Source organism: Drosophila takahashii, chromosome 3R (assembly GCF_030179915.1).
Source record: "Drosophila takahashii strain IR98-3 E-12201 chromosome 3R, DtakHiC1v2, whole genome shotgun sequence".
NCBI lineage: Eukaryota > Metazoa > Arthropoda > Insecta > Diptera > Drosophilidae > Drosophila > Drosophila takahashii.
In genome coordinates this window covers 29,904,068-29,928,452 of record NC_091681.1, presented here as the reverse complement: position 1 = coordinate 29,928,452, position 24,385 = coordinate 29,904,068, and the positions used below count along the sequence as shown (strand labels likewise).

Below are 24,385 nucleotides of genomic sequence, written 5' to 3'. Positions count from 1 at the left end.
ATAACCTATAATATTTAATCTTAATCACAAAATTTAAACGGTTTAATTTCACCACAAAAATTAAATATGGAATTATTGGAAAATCTTTTTGTTTTTTACTTAAGAAGGTATGGTTATGTAATTATATTTTGAAAAATAAGGTCAAGTTGAGTGATGGGTTATTGAGGATTTAATTAAGGTCTTGAATAAATCCACATATTTATTTACTTATCAATTATAATAATTAAAGCAAAAGCTGATAACCTATTATATTTAACCTTAATCCCAAAAATTTAAACGCTTTGATTTCACCACAAAATAGGTGAAATTCGGAACGCGGGTGAGTCTCGATTCCTAGGGTGACCAGTCTATCGAATTGTTCTGCCGACTTTGTTATTGTCTTTTCGCTTGACTTCTTGGCAAATTCTAAACAAACTTAATTTCGCCAGGACAAACGATTAAAATGAGTGAGATTAGGGGCGAGGAGAACCTGGAGCGGCTGCGCAACTACATCCTGCGTCCGGAGTTGTCGCTCCACAATCCGCTGCCCGATGTTTTGCCCCGCCAATTCGATGCGATGCGCCTGTTGCATGTGCCCCGCTGCCCGGGGAGCACCAAGTTGGCTCCTCGCCGGGATCAGAGTGGCCAGATACTGGAGTTCGTGGAGGTGGATGTGGAGGATGTGGGCGCCAATGCCAACAACTCGATGTCCATGCAGCGGGAGCCCGGTTTGCTGGAGGAGGCGACGCGTGGCTCCCACTCGAATTTTCCCTTTTGGCCGGGCGGCTTTGATGAGCAGCGCCAGCAGATCGCCGCCCTGGATGTGGATAACTTCCAGTTGGGGGACAAACTATTGTCTGTGCCTCCGGGCTTCAGTTCTGGTCACGATTTTTCCCAGTCGCAGCCTGCTGTATCCTCACTGCCACCTGTTGTCCCCGATCCCAGCAATGTGGACCTGTTGCAGAACCTAGAGCAGGATCTGGACGTCCAGGAGTGGATGAAGCTTACCCGCACAGAGGAGACAAGCTCTGCTGGTCTACCCCAAACTCCCAGGCAATTTCCCACCGAGGAGTTCCAGGATTTAGACGATCAGATCATGAAAACCGACCTAAAGCCAGTGCTCAACATCTCTACGACTACCAAAACCTTCAAGAGCGACTGGGCCGAGATGGTGGACATCAGCCATCCGATCAACGACTTCAAGCAGCAGATTCCCTGTCCGGCCATGGATTTCCCCTTCGAGCTGGACGTCTTCCAGAAGCAGGCCATTCTCAAGCTGGAGCAGCGGCAGTATGTCTTCGTGGCGGCCCACACATCGGCCGGAAAAACGGTGGTAGCCGAGTACGCCATCGCCCTGTCCAAGCGGGATCTCACCCGCACCATCTACACGTCGCCAATTAAGGCGCTGTCCAATCAGAAGTACCGCGATTTCCGCAAGACCTTCAAGGATGTGGGTCTCATAACGGGCGACCTGCAGATTGAGCCCACCGCCTCCTGCCTCATCATGACCACCGAGATCCTGCGCTCCATGCTGTACTGCGGTAGCGAGGTGACCAGGGATCTGGAGTGGGTAATCTTTGATGAGGTGCACTACATCAATAATCCGGAGAGGGGTCATGTTTGGGAGGAGGTCATCATCCTGCTGCCGGATCATGTCAACATCATAATGCTGAGTGCCACGGTGCCGAATACCATGGAGCTGGCCGACTGGGTTGGCAGCACCAAGAAGAGAAAGGTGTATGTGATTAGTACCCTAAAAAGACCGGTTCCCCTGACGCACTTCCTCTACACTGGAGCCGGTGGCAAGAGTCGCGACGACATCTTCCTGCTGGTCGACGCCCAGGGGAAATATCTGCAGGGCAACTACGAGAAGGCCGTGGAGCGCAAGAAGGAGATGCAGGGCAAGGCGAAAGGAGGAGGTGGAGGTCCCAAGAACTACGTGAATGCCAAGCAGGAGCAGTACACCTGGATCGGACTGATTGACTTCCTGCGGCGCAACAACAAGATGCCCGTGGTGGCCTTCACCTTGTCCCGAAATCGCTGCGACTCCAATGTGGCTGCCCTGCAGTCGGTGGATCTGAACACGGAGAAGGAGAAGGGCGCTGTGCAGAAGTTCTTCCTGCAGTGCCTGGCCAAACTGAAGCCGCCAGACCGCACTATTCCCCAGGTTTTGGTACTCAAAGACGCCTTGGAGCGCGGCATTGGGGTGCATCACAGCGGCATCCTGCCCATTCTCAAGGAGATCGTGGAGATGCTCTTTCAGAATGGACTGGTGAAGCTGCTCTTTGCCACCGAAACCTTTGCCATGGGTGTTAATATGCCCGCGCGGACGGTTGTCTTTGATTCCTGCAAGAAGTTTGATGGTCTGGAGATGCGGAATTTAAAGCCAGGAGAGTACATCCAAATGGCCGGCAGAGCAGGAAGACGTGGTCACGATGAGACGGGCACAGTGATCATCCTTTGCAAGGGTAACGTCCCACCGTCGATGGAGCTGCGGCCCATGATCCTCGGCCTGCCTGAGAAACTGCAATCGCAGTTCATCCTGCGCTATGCCGTGATCCTCACCTGCCTGCGCATCGAGAGCATCAAGGTGGAGGATATCATGCAGTTCAGCTTCAAGGAGTTCAACCAGAAGCTGCAGCTGCCCACGCAGCAGAAGCAACTGCGCCTGGCCGAGGACAAGTTCGCCATGCTGCCAACTCTCGGCGAGCACCTGCAGCCGCTGGTCAACTTCTACGACAAGGCCGTGGAGTACTGGAAGGAGAAGCACCGCATCATGGTGGGTCATTGATCGAAGATTAGTGTTGGGTAAAAACTGCTCATTTGGGTGAACATGTTCACTTGTTCTTTTTTCCCTAATGAGTAAACACTTGTTCATTGTTCATTGTTCACTTGTTCACTTGCTCACTTGTTCTGTCCTTAACTTTTTCATTGGCTCTGAGAAAACAGCTCATTGTCTGTAAAACCGTATGCAAAATGCATCCTAAAAGTAAAAAAAATACTTTTTGTGCCAAAAACAGCAAGAGAGCAACTGAGCAAGTGAACTAATAAGAGAGCCAAACTGAACAAGTGAACTAAAAAGATCAAATAAGAGAGCCAAACTAAAAAAGTGAACAAAAAAGAGCAAATAAGTGAGCCAAACTGAACAAGTGAACCAAAAAGAGCAAGTAAGAGAGCAAAAATGAACAAGTGAACACATAAAGAACAAGTTGGAAGGAACATGTTCACTCACTCAGTTTAGTGAGCAGCTCTTTTTTGTTCACTCACTCATGAGCAACTCAACACTATCGAAGACAGCAACATATTGTGTACTTAACCTAATCCTTTTTTTTCAGAAATTCATTGTAACCCAGCCGAAGATCCAGAAGGAGCTGAAAGTTGGCCGCGTCATCGTGATCACCCAGGGAAAGCACTACAATAAGCTGGCCATTCTACTCAACACAAAATCCGTGCCAGGCAAGGATACCGTCTATAAAGTGCTAGTCCTAGACCATCAGTTCAAGGCCAAGGACAGCGACAGCCTCCAGCGGGGCGAACTCTACTACAAAATACTCTCCCTGACGCTCAAGAACAAATTCTTCCAGCCCGAGGGCATCGGCGGACACACTGTTCTAGACATCAAGGCCATGGACATTATAAGCATCACCAAGAACTCGTTTAAAGTGGATGCGGATGTTATAATCCGAAACTGGGAGCAGCGGCAGCTGGAGCGCTTCAAGGACACGCCGCCCGGTGGAACGGTGGTCAAGGCTGTGACCGAGCTGCATCAGCTGAATGAGAGTTATATCGCCAGTCCGGAGAGCATCAAGTACGTTAATTTGTCCAAGGAGATTAACGTGAACGCAGACAGCGAGGTGGCGATGCTGAACTACGTGGATCACCTGTGCCGCCAGGTGGGAGATTTGCTTCCCCACACGAATATCGCTGGCTTCGAACAGGAGTTCGCCAAGGTCTACGAGCGGCGGATGCTGGAGATCCACATCGAGGAGTTGCGCTTCAAGAACTCGGCCAAGAATCTGACCCTCTATCCGGACTACTGCAACAAGCTGCAGGTTCTCCGGGCTCTCAAATACATAGACGAACTGGACGAGGTCACGCTCAAGGGAAAGGTGGCCTGTGAGATGGGCCAGAACGAGCTGCTGATCACTGAGCTCATTCTGTGCAATATGTTTAATGATTTAGAGCCGGCTGAGATAGCCGCCCTGCTCTCCGGCCTCGTCTTCCAGGCGAAGATCCAGGGCGAACCGGTCATTCCGGAGCCCCTAAAGAAGTGCGTGGCGGACTTTGAGAAGATCAATGATACCATTCTTGCTGAGGAGCAGCGCTTCCAGGCTGCAATCGAGGCGGAGAATCGTCTCAACTTCGGCCTGCTCGAGGTGGTCTATGAGTGGGCCAGAAATAAGGTAACTAACTATCTTTTAGAGCCCTGCATGAATGGATTCAATGAATTATTTGAAATTTTTTGTTTTATATGAATGAGTTAATTAGAATTTTGGAGTTTAATAGAATTGAATGAATTCAAACGAAAATTTCTTTAGAAGAAGAATGGGCCATAATTTTGTGATTAGATCTGCACGAATTTTATTTACTAAGCAGTTAATATTGATTAGTTAAAAAATTTACATTTTTTGTTCTCAAAAGAAAGCAAAAAAAAAATTTGGCAAATTCAAAAAATTTATAAAAATTATTCATTTATTCATTCAACTCAAAATAGATCAGAAATACATTCAATTTATTTCGCGTTGGCTCTTTGGCCCATTTTCATTGAATTTGGCTCTTTTTTGCTATAATAGCGATAAAAAATATTTTAAACTTGAAAAAGACGAAGTAATTTTTTTATTGATGCATTTTTTTTTGCAATTTTAAAAGAGATTAATGTCTGAAACCCAGATCGAAACTAAATTGTTCCGCTGGTATGGTAATTTGGTATATGGTAATTTGGTATATGGTAAAAATTTGGCTCTTTTTTATTCAAATTGGCTCATAAACATTTTTTGAAGTGGCAACCGTGCATAGAATTGAATTAAACAAATCAGAAATTTCATGGCATACTATGATAAAACAAAAATTGAATGATTCACGCAGGGCTCTACTATCTATTTACTAAGATGTATTCCATATAATTTACTAATTAAACTGATTTACAGCCCTTTGCTGAGATTATGAAGCTGACTGAGGTGCAGGAGGGCATCATTGTGCGGTGCATCCAGCAGCTGGACGAAACCCTCCGTGATGTTAAGACGGCCGCCATTCGGATTGGCAATCCTGGACTGCAGTCCAAGATGGAAGAGGCGTCGGCGGCCATCAAGCGCGACATTGTATTCACCGCCTCCCTGTACACGGAACTTTAGGCGGTGGAAAGGAAAGACGAGACAGAAATGTGATTTCTTACATCTATAAATTATGCACGTGTGTCAATTACAATTCCAAAGGATACTTATAAAAAAATGTAAAAATATTTATGTGCAACGCGACGCAGGAAGGCGGAGGTGGTCGGTCTGGCGATAGTGATAGTGAGGGATCGGCGCCGCGCTGGGAAGCAATATTATCGCGACTCTGGCTTGAACTTGGGCGGCACCATCATGCCGGTCATGTGCTTTTGTTTCTTGGCCTTCTTCTTTTTCCCGGCGCCCGACTGGAAGTCATGCCAGCTGTTCACGCGGCTCTGGCGCGACTCCTCGAAGTTCTGCTGCCACTCGCGGTCCGCCTTGATCCGCTCCTCCTCCTCGATCTCCCCCTCGCGCTTCCTCTTGCGCTCCTCCTGGTCGCGCTGGTCGAGCTTCTGCCGCCGGCGCTCCATGTCGGCGAACAGCTTCATGACCATCACGTAGATGGCGTGCTTGTACTTGGTGGGATCATCCTCGGGTATTGGCTCTGTGGGCCGACCCTCCTTTTTCAGCTTTTTTCGCTTCTCTGCAATCTGAAAGGCAAACGAAATGTTTAATAAAACGTTGTTGATTATGAGAAAGCAGCTCTTAGAAGGGCGGATTTTATTTGTAGAATGTAGATAATAACTACTAGTTATCTACATAATATGTAGAAAGAAATCAGCTCTTAAAAGTGGGGGTTTCATTTGTAGGATGTAAATAATATCTACTAGATATCTACATATTAATTTAAATTAAATACAAAACTATTTAAATTTTCAACAATTTTTTGAACCGTCAGTTCTAATTGTTAATTGTATTAAATGTTAGATACAATTGTAAAACTGTAATATAAGTAGGGACCTTATTTTCATTATTCCTAATATTGTTTTTGTGACTCCTTGTAGCACCAGGAAATAAGAAATAAATAAATATATAAGTGTATGAATGTACTATAGATCTGGGGACCTCCCACAGGGATTTTGCTAGCCCTGGTAGAGAACTGTACATATAGATAGTTCCCCGATAAGGCTGCTTTGACTCGGAGTTCCTAAGAACAGAGAACTCACCATTTGATCCGTTCGCCCCTTGGCCTCCTCGTACACCTCCAGACACCTCTTGCGCGTGAGTTCGTTCTCCAGGATCTTCCAGGAACGCGACACAATGTCGAATGCCAATTGAGCGCGCTCCTGGTTGTCGGGATTCTTGTCTGGATGGACGAGGATCGACAAGGTGCGGTAGCGCTTTTTTATGTCCGCCACCTCGACCTCGGGCTCGATTTGGAGCACCTCAAACGGATTGAGATTGAAGTACGTTGAACCTGGACGAAGTAAACGATCAATTTGTTGAGAAGGAGTTAAAACTGAATCACGTTTTTCAATTTCTTTCACCTGCAATATAGGCACAAAATCATTTACTCAAGTGTACATAATAATAATGGTTTAGTTTAGTTTTGAGCGGCAGCCCATGGGGGAGGAGCCAGAGACCCGCAGCAAAAGCTGGGCCTGCTGTCCCGCCCGCCACACTTACTTCTGAGTAAAAGTCCTCGAAGGTCTCCTGGGAAGTTCCCGGCTGGTCTCTGGTCGACGAGGAGGACATGGCTGCGACAATAGCAACGCTTTTTGCGTTTTCCCTAACAATTTGTGATAATTTGTGATAAAAATGCACGTCTCTAGAGCTGGCCCAACCACACGCGATAGTATCGATATATCGAGTACTTGGTTTCTAGTGTTGTAAAATGGCAGCTCACCTGGCATTTCTCACTCTTATCGAATATTGCTATCGAATAGTTATCGAACACATGGTGCCCGCCCGCTCTTTTCACCTGAAAATAAATAACGTAACTCCAGAGTTAAACCAATAAATGCAACGTTTGGGATTGTTTGTGGGCCGTCGGATCCTGGGAACTCGCAGAATGAGCAGCAGCCAGAGTGCTTGTGGCCTGGACACGGACATCGTGTGGATGGACCTGGAAATGACCGGTCTGGACATCGAAAAGGACAAAATCCTGGAGGTGTCCTGCATCATAACGGACAAGGATCTGAACGTAAAGTCCGAGGGACCCTGCTTCGCCATCAACCATCCGCAGGAGGTGTACGACACGATGAACGAGTGGTGCATGAAGCACCACTACGAATCTGGTTTAGTGGATCGCTGCCAGAGATCGGATATAAAGCCAGATCAAGCCTCCGATCTGCTGCTAACCTATCTCAAGGAGAACATCCCAAGGCGCGTCTGCCCACTCGCCGGAAACTCCGTCTACATGGACCGACTGTTCATCAGGAGATTCATGCCGTCGGTGGACGAGTATTTGCATTACCGCATCGTGGATGTGTCCACCATCAAGGAACTGGCCAGGCGGTGGCGCCCCGAGTTGGCAAAGGCCGCCCCCAAGAAGTCCTTCGCCCATCGCAGCCTGGACGACATCCTCGAGAGCATCAGCGAACTCAAGTACTACAAAGCGAACTTCTTCAAGTAAATTGTGGGAAAAGTTTTAGATTGTAATCCTAAGACAGTTTAGGTAAGACTTCCAAAGACTGCTCTGAATAGTCAGTTAATCAAATTAGTACATTCAGATTATGAGACCAGGAACCCAGAATAAGCGATATACACTAGTCGGCATAATTATTTTGACAGACTTGGATGTTAACTGTAGTCACATTTTGAACTTTTAATATAAAAATGTTCTTAACCCATTAAGACCCCTTTGAAAAGTGAGCAAATTTTGTAAAAGTCAAATTTTCAACTTTTTTCCTGGGGCTTAAAACAAAAATGTTTTGATGCAAAGTTTTTATCAGAATTAATAATAACTGCAAAAAAAAATTCAAAATATTTTACCTTGTATTTTTTATGATTTTTGAATGGAACGATCTCAGTAAAATTTTGTATGAAAAGGTGGAAAAAGCGGCTAAAATTGTAATTTTTAGCTATTTTCAAAAAATAATAAAAAATACAAGATTAAAAGAGTCGTATCTATCTTCCAAATTGTATGATTTGTATGCAGTTTGCGCATAAGATTAAAGAGAATAATATTTGTTAAGTTTCAAAACGGTAATATCAATAGTGCTTTGAAAATAAAAATCTCAAAGAGAGGCTAACAAATATTTGAAGTAGGTACGTGCAAATCGTAAAGTCATTAATGTATTAATACTATCACAACTTATAAAATACATCTTTATGACCACTGGCTATCTAATCGTTATAAACCCCAATGAGGAAAACAATGAGCACTCATTGTTACCGCGTCGCTTCGCTTGATCGGATTCAGGAAAAATCAATTTAGTTGACCAAAATGAGCACTGACATAGTTTGGATGGACATGGAAGTCTCAGGATACGACGAGGAAACTGATAAAATACTATGTTTCGCCTGTTTTATTACGGACAAGGATGCGAACATCAAATCCGAGGGTCCCTATTTTGCCATTAATTATCCGCCTGAGGTTTATTATACGATTAAATCGGAATGGTATTTTATCCTCAAAGGAATGGGACTGCTGGACTGCTGGGACTGCCCTAAAGTACAGCCGGAGCAGGCGGAGGATCTGGTGCTAAACTACCTCAAGAAGAATGTGCCAAGAAAGGCTTGCCCCATAGCCGGCGAATCTATCCACATGCAGCGACCTTTCATCAAAAAGTACATGCCATCTGTGGATGACTATATGAACTTGAATTTTGTCCAACTGGTCAGGCGATATTCTCCAGATGAAGGACCTAAGATAATAACTAACAACCGCTGCCGGGACGACCTTTTGTTTAATATCAATGAGTTAAACTTTTACAAGGGGGAAATAAAGAAACTTTGTGGGCCTAAGGTTTAATTTCTACCATTAGTAGCTCACCCCTATCAATTTAAAAATAAATAAAGTGCCAAATATGATTATGGGCTTATATTTATTGGCAAATGCATTTTGTGTAAAAAAAATATAAACAATAGGGCTTACTGAATTTTCCGTATATGCACGGAGAAACAGAACTCTATCATAAGAAATAAGAATACGATGGCAATAAAGAACTCAATGCTAGTAGACGCCGTTGATGTTATTGTGGGCGGCTGAATAATGGTTCGGCTCCTGCCTCCTCCGCGAGGACCTGTGGTTGGAATTGGAATTGCCGCTATCGCTGCCCGTCACCTTCTCGGCTTCCATGCGTCCGGATAGAAAGCTGGCCACGCGTTCCTGTTGGGCGCATTTTATGTGATTTTCAAGTTTAAATTAGAAGTTTTATCCCTTCTTACCAGGTAGGTGTTGGTCAGACCCTGCAGGCTTCCGTAGAACGCCAGCATTCGCTTGAAGAGAGATTCAGCTTCCTCCTTGGACAGGGTCTTCACCTTGTCGAGCCGGGAGATTGTGATTATCCGGTGGTTGATATATATGATTTGGTGGGCCACCTCTGTCGTTGTGTGTGCCAGGTTTCTGTCAGGATTGAAAAGAGCTTAGTTGGAGCAGTAAGGAGATTTCTTTCTCCACTAACCTGGGTATGTTGGCTGCCACATGGGCGCTGAAATTCACCAGGTGCACCACTCGCCTGGCCGATTCGCGGGTCAGGAGCACTATCAACTGCTCCAGGGTGGCTGGCCTGGCCTGATTCTCGGGCTCATCTGCACTGAGATAGACCCACAGTTCTTTGGCCTTTTGAACGGCCTGCTTGGGATCGGTGGCAATCTGAGGGAAAAAAATTCAATCTGGTTAGAGGTATCTAAATATAGGTTAACCAAACTATTGGGGTTTTTTCAAATATTAATATCATTGGGGGTAAGCCAAAAAAAAATATATCCCAGAACAAAATACATATTTATTAGGACTAAAATCCAACAGGATTTTTCAGGGACCGTATTCATTCTAAGTTACTTAATCAAAATTTCAAGGTAAAAGGTAAATTTAACTTGTTGTCTTAAATCATAAGTAATAATTTTTGTGTTACAATCCAGATAAATAAAAAATATATATTTTTTTAACTGTTAAGTTAATAAAATAAATATGTAAAAAAAGTAAAAGTGTAAATATGTATTTCTTTAATTATTCTGGATGTGCTTACTACATATAACTACTTAGGAATTCATTTTTAAAAACAAGTAATACTTTAGAAAAATAAGATATTTTTGTTTTTCAGCATGAACTAGATAAAAACCAAATTTTTATATCATTTTAGAAAAAAAATTGTTTTAAGGAATTGGGTGTTTTTAAAAGTAATTGAAAAAGGCTATATACTGACCAGCTCTGCGGCATAGAAGAGCACGTGGATAGCCTCCTTGCTCTGCTTCTTGAGGGCGCGGGCCTCGGCGATGGTCCGTTGGGTGAGTCGTCGCTTCAGTTTGCGGGAGAAGCGTTGACCGTGATGGATCGCCTTGATGGCGCCCCGCTCGTCCGGTACCGCTTCGTTATCATCCTCCTGCGGGGCTGCAAAGCGGATATTCGGAATAAGCAAGTGATTTTTGTGTTTTTTGTGTAACCGCGAGAGCGGATCTCGCCGGATCCCGACCAGAGCTTATCGCCACTTTCTCTAGCTTTCAGATTCCAATGAGTTCGCAATTCCCCGAGATAACCTCCCCGACAACGTCGGCATTTAAAAATAAACTATGAGATGAGTGCACCTTGAGGTGATTTGCCTGAAGGCTCAATTTCTTTCTTTCATTCTTAACTTGACTTTGTTTTTTAGTTTTCTACGCACGATGAAGTTTAATTAACTTAAGGGAAAAATGTTGTATACTAACTTTTTTGGCCAAACATTCGTGTTATTTGTAGTCGAATCGGTGAAATGTGACCATCCAGGGTCGAAAGCAATTTTCGAACTACAATAATTTTGAATATTAAAACATTTAACAAAAGCGTGATTTTCCAAAATATAATGTATTAGTAATTAATGTGATTTTTTTAGATTTTTATGTCAATCCGTTCTGGGTGGAATGGGCTACTGACCGTTTTTTAGGGGTCGTATTTTATATTAGTTTAGATGACTATTACGAAGTTTCAATTGAATAATGTTTGATTTACATGCATTCTATAATTCAATATTATTAAGCTGTTTTTTTCAGAAATGTGGACCCACCCTGACCCACTTTTTAATTAGGTAACCCAATAACTCACCATCAGTCTGATCCTGATCTGTTTGAATAGGCACCAGGTACTTGTCCACGAACTTGTCCCCGGCTGTGAAGGCGCCATCGATGCGATCGGCGGCGTAGGTGGTCAGCGGGCTCTCGAGGACCGCGTTCCCGATCAGCTTGACGGAGTCGGCGCGCTTGAGGACCGGCCGCACCAGATGATCCGACATGTACTCCTTGGTGTTCCAGTACATCTTCAAGCAGAGAAGGATGCCCTTTTGTCAGCGAATGGGGGAGAGTAACCTATCCGTTTACTTACCATTTCGGGCGGCAGGTAGACCAGTGGAATGCGCTGCTCCAGGATGTCCAGGCTCTTGCACATCACGTTGTCCAGGCGCTGAATGGAGGGCTCAAAGAGCTTTACAGCCGGCTGGATGGTTTCATAGGCCGCTGAGATAGTAGCCTCGGCTGTTTCAAAGTACCAGGAGAAGAGCCTATTGTTGTTCTTGACCTTGTCGTAGATGGTCTCCACTCGCTTCACGCTGGATTCCACCAGGGGAATGGAGCCAATGCGATCGATGGCCTCCAGATGGAGTCCACTGCCGCTGGTTGCAGTTGCTAAGTGGATTTCAAGGATCGTGTTATTAGAGGGGTATAACCTTCCCAGGCAACGCGTGTCACTAACCCATTTGAATTTGGATTTCTTGGGGATTTGCGCGGATAGATGAGAGAACTGTTGCTGTCGCCGGCTCAATTGATACTGGCAGGCCTCCGATCGAGCTGCCACCATATAGACTTGGTTCCCAAATCGCCCAGCGCTGACTGATCATGCCCAGGCTGACCTTTGTTATCTGACAACGATTCCACGATTCCATCCGATGGAGGCACAAACACCGTGCACCTAGACGCTTCGCCGGACTTATCAGCAAACACGCCATTCACATTGGTATGGGGTTCCAAAGTTCGAACCGCTATATAAGTGGCTGCAGCTTAGGAACTCCGTGCATGTGAATCACATTCCCAAGATATCTCAACGGTGATCATAATCGCACCACAAATCACCCGATTAGCAGCGGTACTTGCGAAATTTAGTGTGCTAATTGCGGGACAAGTGACGAAAAGGTCCAAACTGCAGCCGACTCAGTAATTGCGGGGGTGTTCGGGTTCGGGTTCGATGTTCTCGTTTCTGCTGCTCCAGACAGCGTTTATGTTAACCCGCCAATGCAAAAGGGTGTTTAAGTCGATCTCGAATAAAAAATACTATACCCTCTTTTTTAAGGGTTTAAAAAAACCTTTTGACAAGGCAGGTTTTTAATTTTTTAAGGGGTAACATCGCAAATATTTGAAATATCAGGGAACAATTTTAATTTTCCGGTTTTGAATTACCATTTATTGGAAATTTAATTAAGAGCTCTGGACAAAATACGGATTCTTAATATTCTGAATCTGTTATTATATTACATTGGTGGGTTAATCATTTACAGCTCTTTGTTGTCTGAGGTTGAGTCGTAAAGATGATAGATGAAGACTAATAAGATGTTAAAATAATATAGGATTTTCATCCGGCAGAACTGTACGACAAATGGTTTAAATATAAAAACACTCCAATGCGCACAGTTTAGATAAAGCAAAGTTCTTTAGATTCAAAGATTTTTGGGAATTGTTGTAGCTTGTTAGATGTTTTTAGTGATTATTTTTCAAATCTCGTAACAAGTATTTTCTAAAGTTTAGTATTTCTCATAATTAGGATCATGATTACTCAGTAAAATAGTTTTAAAAAACATACTTTCTAAATATATATTCAAAACATTGTTGATAGTTTTCAGTTTAAAAAGTAACGGTCAATTAATCGATTTATCAGTGTTGAACCGATTGCGCTTAAGTCAGTGTTGTGAAAGTCGGCTTGGTTTATTGGTAACTTGTGTTTGTTGCGCGTTTTGCAATTGTTAAAGATTAAAACCGCTTTTATTGCTTCCATTTAAAAGTAGAGCAACACAAAATATGTTTAGTTGCTAGTTCTGGAGACACCACACTCGAAATGCAATACTACTTGGGTGTTCTCTGCCTGGCGGGCTTCCTGGGCTCAGGTCAGTGGTTCGATTCCCAAGCCACACCCAAGGCTCGGCGCTCCAAGTGAATCATGTGGATGGGCCACCCAAAACTAACGCTTCACTCCTATTTTACAGCTCTCGGCCAGTACAACCAAATCCAGAGGGACAACTGCATCATACCGAAGATCCTGCAGGGATCATGGTTCTCCTGGGAAACGGGCCTGCCCACGCTGACCGTGATCGACGCCACCTCGATGTCCAGCCGGGGCTACTGCATCAACTACATGCGCCACAAGGGCGACGAGTACTCCTTTGTGTTCAAGGAGCGCTCCAAGGACTGCTACCATTGCGTGAGGACCATCATCCGCACCCTAAATGTGTTCGAGAAGTTCGAGGGCCCCTGCGTGGGCATTCCCGATGGCCAGGAGCCCACCGTGGACTATGTGTGCCGTGGGGTCAAGGACGACCAGCAGCTGATCACGCTCTTCAACGAGAACTTTGTGCCTATTAACTGCCGCTCCTCCTTGGAGGGCGTCTGGCATTTCACCTATCAGGTGAGTTATTTCTAAGCACCATTTATACTCTAGATTTAAAATTTCTCTTCCTGCAGAACCGTTTCCGCTTCACTGGCGTCTGCGACAAGCCGGATGCTCGCATTCAGTCCTGCCAAACGGCGGGCACCCAGTTCTTGATCCAGAACCAGAAGTTCAACGTCACCTACCAGCAGTGCGAGGGCATGGAGGGCACCTTCACCGGCACCGTGGAGTTCAGCTGCCTGGGCGATTGGTTTGTGGGCAAGAACCACTACTTTGCCGTCGCGAACACAAAGGAATCGCGTAAGGATGAGAAGTACCGCTGCTTCCTCAAGAATCGTGACGACGATCTTTACGTGGGTGTTTCCATTACGGCTGAATGTAATACGCTTAAGACGCCAGAAACTTCACCCGAGCGTTTGAAACTGACGCCCGTGAAGGCGGAATTTGTGGAGCCGGGCTGCACGTTGCCCCAGAACTTCAGCGGCGAATGGGTAAACACTGCTAATATTGATGCTGATGTCTCGATCAGTGAGACGCACATCAACGAGACCTACTATCCGGACAAGGCGCGCTACCGCAAGACGATTTACGTTTGCCGCGAGCGTCGTGGCAATCGGGTGATGATGGCCCGCCTGACCGTCGACGGTTGCCAGAAGGATTACGTCTGCTTCGACTTTATGCCCCGTCACCACAACATTATTCGCTACCGCAAGGGTTTGGCCGTCATCAAGGACGACTTCAGCACGGTCTGCTCGTGGGTTCAGTTCCCCAATTCAGAGGCTTGGAAATATGACCTCTTTTTGGCCCGCAATCCTGTGCCCGTCCGTTGTCCTGTGGCGGGAAAATTCAACTTTACGCAGCGAGGAGAGCATCCTTTCAGAACGAGGTTTGTAATTAGCACAGAAGTATACCACAGAACTATTTAATAATGTTTATCCCTTTCAGAATCCTTGGTGGTGTAACGCTGAGTCCCCGTCCCGACATCCATTGCAAGCAAAATATCTCCGACTTGTCGGTCTGCGATACTGACCAAAAGGAGCTGGCTGTGGATGAAAACTACTGCCTGTCCGTGGATCACTTGGGTCGTCCCGTTGATATCTACAGTGACCCGGATTACCGCATGAAATGCATTGGCTTCTGGAAGGAGAATCTCAAGTCCTACCTGATCACCTACGACGATCTGGATCCGCTGTCCAAGTACCGCTGCTGGGTCTATCAGCGCGCCGACCTCAACCGCGTCCTCATGTCGCAGGCTGTGGGTGCCTTCTGCAAACTGGAGCAGGACGTGACCTCGTGGAATCACTCCGAAGGAGCAGCGGTGGCCATCGATGCCGTGGAGTACGAAAGAGAGCGCGACGACTGTCCCATGTACTTTGACGACGGATTGAACCCGTGGAAGCCATCGGATGCCTCCAATATCGTCTTCGACTGGGACTTTTACCGAGCAGGAGCAGCGACACTCGACTTACAACTCACTGGCCTCGTTATCGTGGCCTGTGCGCTGGTCAGGAGCTTAGTAGCTCACTAAGATCAAAAGTATTTCTTAACTATTCCATCCAACGAAATTTACAAATTTACAACCAATATCGAATGACTTTTAGGAATAATTGCGTGCCTTAGAATTTTCGAATGTCTTAAGCAAATTTTAAACTTAGTTCGTAAGTTAATCAAGACACTTTAGACTTGAATTTAGCAACAGCCATTCCGTCCCAAACGAATCTCAAATGTTTTGTTCAAATAATTAAAGCAGTTAAATAAATGCCTCGAACTAAATATGTTATTTTTTTAATATATCTAAACTAATATAAAATTGGACCTCTAAAAAACGGTCAGTAGCAAATTTCACCCAGAACGGATTGACATAAAAATCTAAAAAAATCACATTAATTACTAAAATACTTAGGAGCCCAAAAGCCTCAAAATTCGGTATTTTTCTTTTAAATTATTAATATGTTTTAAATTTATTTTTTACCGCTATTAATGCTGTGCCAATATTTTGTCCCTTACTGTAATCGATTACCCTGAAAAACCGAAGACACCTGGCAACACTATTCCTAGTGTTGTATAATTCCTCAATCAAGTCGGCCCGAACGTCTCACGGAGCAATAGGATTTTTATTTTGAGCTGAAAATTCTCAATTTCTACACATCCCAACAATGTCCCTCTCGCTGCTCCTGCGTGGCGCTGTCCGTTGCAATGGTAAGCAGCCATCGGCTGGTCAATTGGCCCACTATTTGTCGGAAAACAGCTTTTATTATATAACCAAACCGTTTGTTGGTATCCGCTATTAGCCGCAAATCTCGTTAAGTCCGCCCGCCTGACGCCCCTGAAGAGCTACTCCACTTTGGTGGCCAATGTCGCCCAGCGGAAGGCGGTGGTTCAGCCCCTGGCTCTGGCCAAGATTGCAGCGGTAAATATTTGGAATTGGGAATCCAGGAATCTCATAGCTAATGCCAATCCCCACCTGCCTTTTCAGCCCGTTGCTCGCGAGATCTCCGTGAGTGCACCGCGCATGGCCGCCGCCGGAGGAAGTCACACTCTGCTGTGGACCGTGGAGCGCATCGTGTCCCTGGGACTCCTGGCCGTCATCCCAGCTGCCTTCATCGCCCCATCCCAGGTATTGGACGCCCTCCTGGCCGTCTCCGTCGTTATCCACACCCACTGGTAAGATATCATGAAGAGCTCTGCATGAATGGATTCAATGAATTATTTTGAATTATTTGTTTTATATAAATGAGTTTATTAGAATTTTGAGTTTAATAGAATTGCATGAATTTGAATTTTGAGTTTAATAGAATTGAATGAATGAATGGCATGAATTCCGAAATAATTCAAACGACAATTTCTTTTGAAGAAGAAAGGGCCATAATTTTGTGATTAAATCTGCATGACTTCTATTTTCTAAGCAGTTAGCATTGATTTGTTAAAAATTTGTCACTTTTTGTTCTCAAAAGAAATCACAAAAAATATCTGGCAAATTTAAAAAATTCATAAAAATTATTCATTCATTTATTCAATTCGAAATGAATTAGAAAAAGATTCAATTTATTTCACATAGAATTGAATTAAACAAATCAGAAATTTCATGGCATACTATGATAAAACTAAAATTGAATGATTCACGCAGGGCTACAATATCATGCTAAAATTTGAGCCTGTTCATTAGATCTTTATTCATTTTTCTCCTTTACTCCAAAAACAGGGGTGTTGAGGCCATGGTAGTGGACTACATGCGTCCCTCCGTCGTGGGCAACGTCCTGCCCAAGGTGGCCCACATTGCGCTGATCATCATTTCGGTGGCCACCCTCGGCGGTCTCTTCTACTTCATCCAGAACGACGTGGGTCTGGCCAATGGCATCAAACGCTTCTGGGCCATCAAGGGCAAGGATGCCGAGAAGAAGGCCTAAGGCCTTTGAGCAACCAGTTGACGAACCACGAAACACCAGTTATTTATTCATAGTTTCGCGATAAGCAGTAAATAAACAATTGTATAAAGGTAACAGCTGTAGAAAATTGTATATTCAACAAGAAAATCAGCACTAAAATAGTTGGGTAACTGGCAGAGCACCTTTGTTACGTATGGTAATCTACTGTAAGCAATAAATTTGGGCTATTGTCCGGTTTTTGGTCATGACTTGGCCTGCACATTGTTTGTGTAGAATAACCGAAGGGCATCCCATTGTTTTGTGTGCAGCAGAATGTGTGGCCGACACTGACGCATGTGCTCCACCGCCTGGTCGGGATTCCAGCCGTTTTTCTGTAAGTTACGAGGCTTAAGCTTTTTGAGAACATTGTAGAGATTAATGATCTACCCACCATCATTAAGTAGCAGCCCACCAGCGTGGCGCTGCGCGTCCTGCCCGCCTTGCAGTGCACATAGACGGAGCCCACGTTTTCGGGCAGCTGGGAGGAGCTCAGGCCGCCAATCCTCTGCTTGAGGGGCAGGAACTTGTTCATGAACTCCACGCCGCGGAAGAGCTTCTCCTGGTTGGGCGACTCAAAGATGTCGGTGGTGGCCAGCTGCAGGAACTCGATGCCCAGCTTGTTCCACTTCTCCGTGTTGTTGGAGAAGGCGGTCAGCTCGTAGTCCTCGTTCATCGACACCACCGCCTTCATGTTCTCCTGGGCAATGAGCTGGGAAAGCAAATTAAAAGCAAGGATTAGAAAGGATCCCTGACCAGTGATCCCCTGACTACTTACGTCATTCGCCTGGCTGCGAAAGGGCAGGGCTCCCAGTATCACATGCTCGTCGATGCGATCGTACCAGTTCCTGGCGGAGGCCTTCTCCATCAGGACATTGTACAGCAGGGTGGGGTAGAAGGAGACGCGTGCGAACATGGCAGCCTGGAATCACAGATGATGGGGTCACAGGTGGGGTATTTAGACAGGTGAGTATTCGGTCAGGGGAGCAATCGCAACAGCTGTAACTTTCACCAGCGCTGGCGGTCGAGCTTAAAAACTGATTCGCTGTTCGACTGACTCGCTTGAAGCGCGGATTGGAACTGGTTTCGTTTTTGGTTTGGGTTGGGGCTTTGGTATTTGGGCTTTGGGCCTGGGTGTCTGCCACTCAGGTCGCTGCTTCTACTTACACTCATCTCCATGCCGGCTGCTCTGCGGCTGACTGGCGGGATCGATCGAGACAAAAGTGAGTGATTCACGGGCGGTAAACCTTCCTCGTATTCTAATTAGTCCCGCTCGCAATTATCACCTCCAAACGCACGTCAACAGCTTCAATTCCGAATCCCTTCTGTTAAATCTGAGCGTTCCTTTGCATAACGAAACAACAGGCGGAAATTGCAGGGGCGCAGTCAGGCAAACTGTTGCCCAGAACCCCCCAAAAAGGGGGGTCTTTCCGGAGCAAACCAATCGCAGCTGGCTGGGCCATAAGTGCTATCTATATTTTTAAATTTTTGTGCTAAAAAATAACTTATTCAAAGGGACAAAAAAAATTAAGCCCGAAAACTAATTTTTAAATTGAATGTATGATTGGGATTTTTTACTTAAAAATTTAAAAATCCGTTCTTATAATTATTAGAAATTAATAAAATTACCTAAAGTAGAAATAATAATATTAATTTTGTTTACCTCAAAAGTCCAATTAAATCGCAAACATTTTTTGCAGTGCCTAACCTTCTCACCCCCTGTGAATATTTACATGCGCCGCCCTTGGACTCTACTGTTTTCAATGCGGCACCTTCCAACACTGGCCCGTTCGCAGCACTATAAATATTGCAACAAAAAAAATCCGATTAAAAAAGAATCTTACGTGTGAAAAATTAAGGAAAGACAGCCCAGGCATTCCAACCACCCAGCCAAGGTGGCTAAAATGAGCTAATAATTAGAGCAACGACCGCACCGAGATAAGGCAATCAAATCTCCGCTGGCGCTGCGTCCCAGGGAATAAGAAGTAAATAACACAACACGTCAGAAGTGGAAGGGCAGGCAGAAAGCAGGCGAAGATCAAAATTATCGGTGTAAATCTAGTTAGCCCACATCGCCAATCCCCGCCAGAGACCACGTAGCTAGGCGACAATGAAGGCCAACAGTTGGATGTGCCTGCTGGCGCTGCTCCTGGCCTGGCAGCTGCGGGCGGAGGAGCTCCAGGGGCCAAACACAGAGGCTACGGGAACAACAGGAACAGGAACGGGTTTGGGCACCGGAACAGGTACCGCCACGCCCACGCAGCTGCCCAATGAGCCCTCCAGCCAGGCGGAGGCGGAGGAGGTGACCACAGCCGAGTCGGAATCAAGGCTGCCGGCGGAGAGCAACGAACGCAAGGCGGCCAAGCCCAAGGACTCCACGGAGTTTGCTCCCAGGACGAAGGTCATGCCGGCTGCCCTGCTCGAACGCCTCTGGAACGACAGTCTGATGAGGCAGCAAAAGCTCAAGGCCGAGATTGAGCGACTGGAGGCCAAGCGGCAGCCCACCGAGGTGGCGGCACTCACGCCCGAGCAGATTGAAGGTGAGTGGTCATGATAAACCCTTCTTGGGCACCTTCTGATCCCTGTACTTTCAGCTCAAACCATGTACGACAACGCCATGGACATGCTGGCCAAGCCGCGCACGGATAAAAGGGTGGCCTTTACTTTGCTCAAGAAGGCGGCCGCCTTGAATCACCTGAAGGCCAGGGCGGAACTGGCCTGGGCCGCCCTTTTGGGTCACTGGATGGACTTTGATTTCAACCATGCCGCCGATGAGTTCGAGAGCCTGGCCAACGAGGGTGTCCCCGAGGCTCACATGGGCCTGGGATTCCTCTATTCAGCGGGTGTGGGCGGCAAGAATGTGAGCCAACCCTTGGCCCTGATCCACTACAACCTGGCCTCGCTGGGCGACAACACGCTGGCCCAAATGGCCATGGGCTATCGCTATCTGTACGGCATCAATGTGCCCATTAGCTGTGAGAAGGCGTTGATTCAGTACAAGCGGGTGGCCAAGAAGGTGGCCTCCAAGATCACCTTCGCCAATGGACCGGTTGTGCATCGCGTGCGACTGCTGGACGAACTGGAGAATCCCGGCAGCCATGAGACCGAGATTGTGGACTACTACCAATTGCTGGCCGACAAGGGCGACGTCCAGTCGCAGGTGGGACTGGGTCAGCTGTATTACCAGGGCGGCAAGGCCATCCAACAGGATCACCAAAAGGCTCTGGAGTACTTCACACAGGCTGCCAATGCCGGCAATGCAATTGGCTTTGCATTTTTGGGCAAGCTTTATCTGGAGGGAAGCGAGCAAATTAAGGCTGATAATGATACGGCATTTAAGGTGGGCATAACATTGATAACAGTGATTTACGTCGTTGCTAATTTTGTGTATTATTTTATTTAGTACTTCTCCAAGGCCTCGGAAATGGGCGATCCAGTGGGTCAAAGCGGTTTGGGTCTCATGTACCTTAAGGGTTTGGGAGTGCCCAAGGATTCGATCAAGGCCTTGTCCTACTTCACCCAGGCTGCCGATCAAGGATGGGTGGATGGACAACTGCAGCTGGGCAACATGTATTTCAGTAAGTTAAGGAATTTTTAAGATAATTTGCTTTATAGCCTAACAAAACCTTTTTTTCAGCTGGCAATGGTGTGAAAACGGACTACAAGCTGGCACTCAAGTATTTCAATCTGGCCACCCAATCAGGTCATGTTTTAGCCTACTATAATCTCGGGGTGATGAATGCCTACGGCATGGGAATGCTGCGCTCATGTCCAGCAGCGGTAGAGGTTAGTTTATTGCACACTTTAAATGTTAATCAGCTACTAACTGGTTTGCCCATTTCAGTTCTTCAAGACCGTCTCAGAGCGTGGACGCTGGAGCAGCCGACTGATGCATGCCTACGGTGACTACAAGAAAAACCGCATTGACGAGGCTTACATGCAGTACTCTCTAATGGCCGAAGTGGGCTATGAGGTGGCCCAAAGTAATGCCGCCTTCTTACTTGACCGCGAGGAGGTGCATGTGTTCAACGATCGGCACGAAGATCTGATTCGCGCTTTTTACTACTGGAAACGGGCAGCCGGCCAAGGATATTCGGCGGCCCAAGTCAAGCTGGGCGACTATTATTACTACGGATGGGGTACTTCTACGGACTTCGAGACTGCAGCCGCTCTTTACAGGTTGGTTATCTATTAAATTACTCATAGAAAACCTATCTAACTACACAGAAAACAAACCGATATGAAATAGGGTTATTTCTACCTTATTTCATATCAAAAAATATCAACATGATATTTTATCATATCAAATAATATCAAAATGATATGAATAACTTCATCTTTAAAAAATATCAAATTGACCATTAACATTTTTTTTCTTTATTAATATTTATCCCACAGGAAAGCGTCGGAGCAGCAATACAATGCCCAGGCCATGTTTAATCTGGGCTACATGCACGAGCAAGGGCTGGGCATGAAGAAAGACTGGCATTTGGCCAAGAGATTATACGATCTGGCTGCCGAGACAAACTCGGACGCCAAAGTGCCGGTGGCCATTGCCCTTTTCAAGCTGCAAATGCTGGCCAAGATTGAGTCAATCAAAGAGGTGGGCTATAAATCTCTAGTTGCCTTGTGAACTATCTTTTAATTGTTGTTATCTCCTACAGTCACCTTACAGATTTATCTTCTACATGGATGAAAACATCGCTGCCAATTGGGATTTGTACATGATAACCGTCTTGACTTTGCTGTTGGGCATCATAATGTATATGAGGCGACCTTTCCAGCAGCCGGATCAGCCGGCCCAGCAGCCAGCTGCAGATGAGATTGCTGCCGCGCCAGTCAATTTGGCGCCGGTGGGAGCAGAAGCAGCAGCTGCAGTGGGTGAGGCTGCACTGGGGGCCCCAACTGCCGCCCCAGTTGCCTCTCAAACTGCAGTGGCCACCCCGTCCTCCTCTTCCTCTGCAGAAACCCCTGCGACATCCACATCAAACGCCGATGCAGCGTCGCAGGGCGGCAGTAGCTCAACATCTGCGGCGCCCGATGGCGCCAACACACTCGATCCCACTGGTTAGTCTTAGTGAATTGGTTAATCATCCCTCTAGGTTAATTAGTGTGCGTGTAAATATTTATCATCTAATTTCGCCCGATTTAATATTTTTTATTAACTCTAAAACCGACCTTTTTAGATATTTAAAAAATATCGTACTCAGAATGTGAATGTTGTACTGATAAACCAATGAATCGATCGACATTTGATATATGTTTTTGTTTATTTTGGAAAAAAGGGGTTTAAATATAATTTCCTTTTAAATCCGTACAAGTCTTCATCACAAAACGCAGATTGATAAACTGAAGAATGTTAAATTTCCATGGTTTATTTTTAAATGGGAGCGGACAATGTGGAGTTAAACTGCAAATTTCTAGCCTAAGCGTAGTAGTTAAGATTAGCCTTCTTCTTCGCCTGCACTTCCATGATGGCGTCCATGAAGTCCTCGTGCGTGACCGAGTTGGCGGAGCGGCGCAGGGCGATCATGCCGGCTTCCACACAAACGGCCTTGCACTGGGCGCCATTAAAGTCATCTGTCGATCGGGAGAGCTCCTCAAAGTTCACATCGTTGCTCACGTTCATTTTACGCGAGTGAATCTGCATAATGCGGGCACGCGCCTCCTCGTTGGGATGCGGGAACTCGATCTTACGGTCCAGACGACCCGAACGCAGCAGAGCAGGATCCAGAATGTCCACACGATTGGTGGCCGCAATCACCTTGATGTCTGCCGTCGAACTGAAGCCATCCAGCTGGTTGAGGAGCTCCAACATGGTGCGCTGAACCTCGCGGTCGCCGGCCTTCTCGGAATCGAAACGCTTGGTGCCAATGGCGTCCAGCTCGTCGATGAAGATAATGGCGGGCGCCTTCTCCTTGGCCAAGGCAAAGGCATCGCGCACCAGCTTGGCGCCATCTCCAATGAACATCTGCACCAGCTGGGGACCGGCTAGCTTGAGGAAGGTGGACTTGGTCTGGGCGGCGCAGGCACGGGCCAGCAGAGTCTTGCCAGTGCCAGGTGGGCCATACAGGAGAACACCTAAAGAGATTAAGGATAAGCTGGATTTACACCCACTTAATGGATAGATTTCAGATCTTACCTTTGGGTGGATGAATGCCGAGGTTCTTGAACTTCTCCTTGTGCGTCATGGGCAGCACCACCGCCTCGATTAGCTCCTGGATCTGCTTGTCCAGGCCACCGATGTCGGAGTACTGCTCTGTGGGTCGTTCGTCTACCTCCATGGCCTTGACCCGCGCATCGTACTCCGCGGGCAGGGTCTCCAGGATCAAATACGAGTCCTTGTTGACGCCGACCAGATCGCCAGGCTTCAGTTTCTCCGCATCCACCAGACCGATGACGGGCAGGAAGTAGGCCTGTCGCGTGGATGTTTTGATGACGGCACACTTGCCCTTGCGCTGATTGTCCAGCACGGTGACGGAGCCATCGTCCTCCTCCTCCTGCGGATCGACATCCAGCAGCTCTATGACATTGGACACCAGATAGGGCAGCGTCTTGTTAACCTGCGGGGGATGAGTTGCGGATGAAGAGGCGCTTGCCGGCGGAGGTGTCTCACTGGGTTGCCTACCTTGATCTTCTCCGTGTTGTCCTTGATCTTCTCGTTCTGCGCCTGGATCTCGTGCGTGATGCGCATCACCTCGCTCTTCATGATCTTGATCTCGTTGTCCATCAGGCGAGTCCTGCTCACAATCTCATCGGTGGACATACGCATCACCTCCTCGCCCAGCGACTCCTCGCCGTCCTCCCAGATCGATTTGTCCTCCAGAGTCTGAGCCATGTCTAGTAACCTGCTTGCCTGCTGCTCTCGCTAAACTATATAACTCTTTGTTTAAATGCAATTACTGACGATCGTTTTTTGGCAAACACTCTGTCGATGACTTGTAAATTTCTTGTTTTTTCAGCGGCAAGTTGGCAACACTGCTCGCGCC

The 24,385-nt window shown here is 46.4% G+C and overlaps 10 protein-coding genes across 11 annotated transcripts; 6 read left to right on the top strand and 4 right to left on the bottom strand.

Moving 5' to 3' along the window:
* Positions 1–357: 357 nt before the first annotated feature.
* tst (superkiller complex helicase subunit twister) lies at positions 358–5,437 on the top strand. The gene is made up of 3 exons (XM_017153283.3): positions 358–2,758; positions 3,315–4,382; positions 5,127–5,437. Exons 1-3 carry the CDS (start codon positions 443–445, stop codon positions 5,328–5,330), a joined length of 3,588 nt encoding a protein of 1,195 aa, XP_017008772.2. The 5' UTR covers positions 358–442; the 3' UTR covers positions 5,331–5,437.
* Positions 5,361–7,058, bottom strand: LOC108065340 (dnaJ homolog subfamily C member 8). Its single transcript, XM_017153286.3, has 3 exons — positions 6,876–7,058; positions 6,416–6,736; positions 5,361–5,899 (listed from the first exon to the last, which is right to left on the bottom strand). The coding sequence occupies exons 1-3, from the start codon at positions 6,942–6,944 to the stop codon at positions 5,525–5,527; spliced, it is 765 nt and encodes a 254-aa protein (XP_017008775.1). The 5' UTR covers positions 6,945–7,058; the 3' UTR covers positions 5,361–5,524.
* A 30-nt stretch (positions 7,059–7,088) lies between these two features.
* LOC108065341 (probable oligoribonuclease) lies at positions 7,089–9,372 on the top strand. The gene is made up of 2 exons (XM_044395674.2): positions 7,089–7,866; positions 7,922–9,372. Exon 1 carries the CDS (start codon positions 7,210–7,212, stop codon positions 7,822–7,824), a length of 615 nt encoding a protein of 204 aa, XP_044251609.2. The 5' UTR covers positions 7,089–7,209; the 3' UTR covers positions 7,825–7,866; positions 7,922–9,372.
* LOC108065225 (probable oligoribonuclease) lies at positions 8,638–9,165 on the top strand. Its single transcript, XM_017153151.2, has one exon. The coding sequence runs from the start codon at positions 8,638–8,640 to the stop codon at positions 9,163–9,165; it is 528 nt and encodes a 175-aa protein (XP_017008640.2).
* Positions 9,220–12,226, bottom strand: Lsd-1 (lipid storage droplet-1). Of its 2 annotated transcripts, XM_017153284.3 has the most exons (8): positions 12,073–12,226; positions 11,707–12,005; positions 11,431–11,641; positions 11,058–11,135; positions 10,559–10,743; positions 9,818–10,008; positions 9,582–9,759; positions 9,220–9,522 (listed from the first exon to the last, which is right to left on the bottom strand). In XM_017153284.3, exons 1-8 carry the CDS (start codon positions 12,215–12,217, stop codon positions 9,367–9,369), a joined length of 1,443 nt encoding a protein of 480 aa, XP_017008773.2. In that variant the 5' UTR covers positions 12,218–12,226; the 3' UTR covers positions 9,220–9,366. The 2 variants fall into 2 exon arrangements, with proteins under 2 accessions (XP_017008773.2, XP_070072247.1); XM_070216146.1 differs by lacking the exon at positions 11,058–11,135.
* A 1,041-nt stretch (positions 12,227–13,267) lies between these two features.
* udt (protein undicht) lies at positions 13,268–15,747 on the top strand. Its single transcript, XM_017153416.3, has 4 exons — positions 13,268–13,474; positions 13,574–13,992; positions 14,049–14,860; positions 14,920–15,747. The coding sequence occupies exons 1-4, from the start codon at positions 13,426–13,428 to the stop codon at positions 15,500–15,502; spliced, it is 1,863 nt and encodes a 620-aa protein (XP_017008905.1). The 5' UTR covers positions 13,268–13,425; the 3' UTR covers positions 15,503–15,747.
* Positions 15,748–16,013: 266 nt separating this feature from the next.
* Positions 16,014–17,470, top strand: SdhD (succinate dehydrogenase, subunit D). The gene is made up of 4 exons (XM_017153253.3): positions 16,014–16,173; positions 16,266–16,384; positions 16,451–16,638; positions 17,177–17,470. Exons 1-4 carry the CDS (start codon positions 16,131–16,133, stop codon positions 17,379–17,381), a joined length of 555 nt encoding a protein of 184 aa, XP_017008742.2. The 5' UTR covers positions 16,014–16,130; the 3' UTR covers positions 17,382–17,470.
* PTPMT1 (protein tyrosine phosphatase, mitochondrial 1) lies at positions 17,466–18,810 on the bottom strand. The gene is made up of 4 exons (XM_017153252.3): positions 18,564–18,810; positions 18,175–18,318; positions 17,791–18,108; positions 17,466–17,731 (listed from the first exon to the last, which is right to left on the bottom strand). Exons 1-4 carry the CDS (start codon positions 18,573–18,575, stop codon positions 17,603–17,605), a joined length of 603 nt encoding a protein of 200 aa, XP_017008741.2. The 5' UTR covers positions 18,576–18,810; the 3' UTR covers positions 17,466–17,602.
* Positions 18,811–19,086: 276 nt separating this feature from the next.
* Positions 19,087–22,654, top strand: Hrd3 (HMG-coA reductase degradation 3). The gene is made up of 7 exons (XM_017153248.3): positions 19,087–19,936; positions 19,991–20,736; positions 20,800–20,974; positions 21,034–21,182; positions 21,241–21,575; positions 21,795–21,999; positions 22,061–22,654. Exons 1-7 carry the CDS (start codon positions 19,507–19,509, stop codon positions 22,466–22,468), a joined length of 2,448 nt encoding a protein of 815 aa, XP_017008737.2. The 5' UTR covers positions 19,087–19,506; the 3' UTR covers positions 22,469–22,654.
* An 87-nt stretch (positions 22,655–22,741) lies between these two features.
* Positions 22,742–24,374, bottom strand: Rpt5 (26S proteasome regulatory subunit Rpt5). The gene is made up of 3 exons (XM_017153250.3): positions 24,025–24,374; positions 23,539–23,959; positions 22,742–23,477 (listed from the first exon to the last, which is right to left on the bottom strand). The coding sequence occupies exons 1-3, from the start codon at positions 24,232–24,234 to the stop codon at positions 22,822–22,824; spliced, it is 1,287 nt and encodes a 428-aa protein (XP_017008739.1). The 5' UTR covers positions 24,235–24,374; the 3' UTR covers positions 22,742–22,821.
* Positions 24,375–24,385: the final 11 nt, after the last annotated feature.

What these genes read in the sequence shown, in the direction of transcription:
- udt (XM_017153416.3), top strand. Translation starts at nt 13,426, where the DNA reads ATGCAATACTACTTGGGTGTTCTCTGCCTGGCGGGCTTCCTGGGCTCA. An exon ending in GGCGGGCTTCCTGGGCTCAG is followed by an intron (nt 13,475 to 13,573) that starts GTCAGTGGTTCG and finishes CCTATTTTACAG; the next exon opens with CTCTCGGCCAGTACAACCAA. An exon ending in GAGCATCCTTTCAGAACGAG is followed by an intron (nt 14,861 to 14,919) that starts GTTTGTAATTAG and finishes TATCCCTTTCAG; the next exon opens with AATCCTTGGTGGTGTAACGC.
- LOC108065341 (XM_044395674.2), top strand. Translation starts at nt 7,210, where the DNA reads ATGCAACGTTTGGGATTGTTTGTGGGCCGTCGGATCCTGGGAACTCGC.
- SdhD (XM_017153253.3), top strand. Translation starts at nt 16,131, where the DNA reads ATGTCCCTCTCGCTGCTCCTGCGTGGCGCTGTCCGTTGCAATG. An exon ending in CTCTGGCCAAGATTGCAGCG is followed by an intron (nt 16,385 to 16,450) that starts GTAAATATTTGG and finishes CTGCCTTTTCAG; the next exon opens with CCCGTTGCTCGCGAGATCTC. An exon ending in GTCGTTATCCACACCCACTG is followed by an intron (nt 16,639 to 17,176) that starts GTAAGATATCAT and finishes CTCCAAAAACAG; the next exon opens with GGGTGTTGAGGCCATGGTAG.
- LOC108065340 (XM_017153286.3), bottom strand. Translation starts at nt 6,944, where the DNA reads ATGTCCTCCTCGTCGACCAGAGACCAGCCGGGAACTTCCCAGGAGACC. An exon ending in TCGAGGACTTTTACTCAGAA is followed by an intron (nt 6,737 to 6,875) that starts GTAAGTGTGGCG and finishes CCTATATTGCAG; the next exon opens with GTGAAAGAAATTGAAAAACG. An exon ending in AGGGGCGAACGGATCAAATG is followed by an intron (nt 5,900 to 6,415) that starts GTGAGTTCTCTG and finishes TTTGCCTTTCAG; the next exon opens with ATTGCAGAGAAGCGAAAAAA.
- Hrd3 (XM_017153248.3), top strand. Translation starts at nt 19,507, where the DNA reads ATGAAGGCCAACAGTTGGATGTGCCTGCTGGCGCTGCTCCTGGCCTGG. An exon ending in ACTGCAGCCGCTCTTTACAG is followed by an intron (nt 21,576 to 21,794) that starts GTTGGTTATCTA and finishes TTTATCCCACAG; the next exon opens with GAAAGCGTCGGAGCAGCAAT. An exon ending in AGATTGAGTCAATCAAAGAG is followed by an intron (nt 22,000 to 22,060) that starts GTGGGCTATAAA and finishes TATCTCCTACAG; the next exon opens with TCACCTTACAGATTTATCTT.
- PTPMT1 (XM_017153252.3), bottom strand. An exon ending in TTCGCAGCCAGGCGAATGAC is followed by an intron (nt 18,109 to 18,174) that starts GTAAGTAGTCAG and finishes TTGCTTTCCCAG; the next exon opens with CTCATTGCCCAGGAGAACAT. An exon ending in TGGGCTGCTACTTAATGATG is followed by an intron (nt 17,732 to 17,790) that starts GTGGGTAGATCA and finishes CGTAACTTACAG; the next exon opens with AAAAACGGCTGGAATCCCGA.
- Lsd-1 (XM_017153284.3), bottom strand. Translation starts at nt 12,217, where the DNA reads ATGATCAGTCAGCGCTGGGCGATTTGGGAACCAAGTCTATATGGTGGC. An exon ending in ACGAATGTTTGGCCAAAAAA is followed by an intron (nt 10,744 to 11,057) that starts GTTAGTATACAA and finishes TCCGCTTTGCAG; the next exon opens with CCCCGCAGGAGGATGATAAC. An exon ending in GTGGCAGCCAACATACCCAG is followed by an intron (nt 9,760 to 9,817) that starts GTTAGTGGAGAA and finishes CAATCCTGACAG; the next exon opens with AAACCTGGCACACACAACGA.
- LOC108065225 (XM_017153151.2), top strand. Translation starts at nt 8,638, where the DNA reads ATGAGCACTGACATAGTTTGGATGGACATGGAAGTCTCAGGATACGAC.
- tst (XM_017153283.3), top strand. Translation starts at nt 443, where the DNA reads ATGAGTGAGATTAGGGGCGAGGAGAACCTGGAGCGGCTGCGCAACTAC. An exon ending in AGGAGAAGCACCGCATCATG is followed by an intron (nt 2,759 to 3,314) that starts GTGGGTCATTGA and finishes CTTTTTTTTCAG; the next exon opens with AAATTCATTGTAACCCAGCC. An exon ending in ATGAGTGGGCCAGAAATAAG is followed by an intron (nt 4,383 to 5,126) that starts GTAACTAACTAT and finishes ACTGATTTACAG; the next exon opens with CCCTTTGCTGAGATTATGAA.
- Rpt5 (XM_017153250.3), bottom strand. Translation starts at nt 24,234, where the DNA reads ATGGCTCAGACTCTGGAGGACAAATCGATCTGGGAGGACGGCGAGGAG. An exon ending in ACAACACGGAGAAGATCAAG is followed by an intron (nt 23,960 to 24,024) that starts GTAGGCAACCCA and finishes CATCCCCCGCAG; the next exon opens with GTTAACAAGACGCTGCCCTA. An exon ending in CGGCATTCATCCACCCAAAG is followed by an intron (nt 23,478 to 23,538) that starts GTAAGATCTGAA and finishes TAATCTCTTTAG; the next exon opens with GTGTTCTCCTGTATGGCCCA.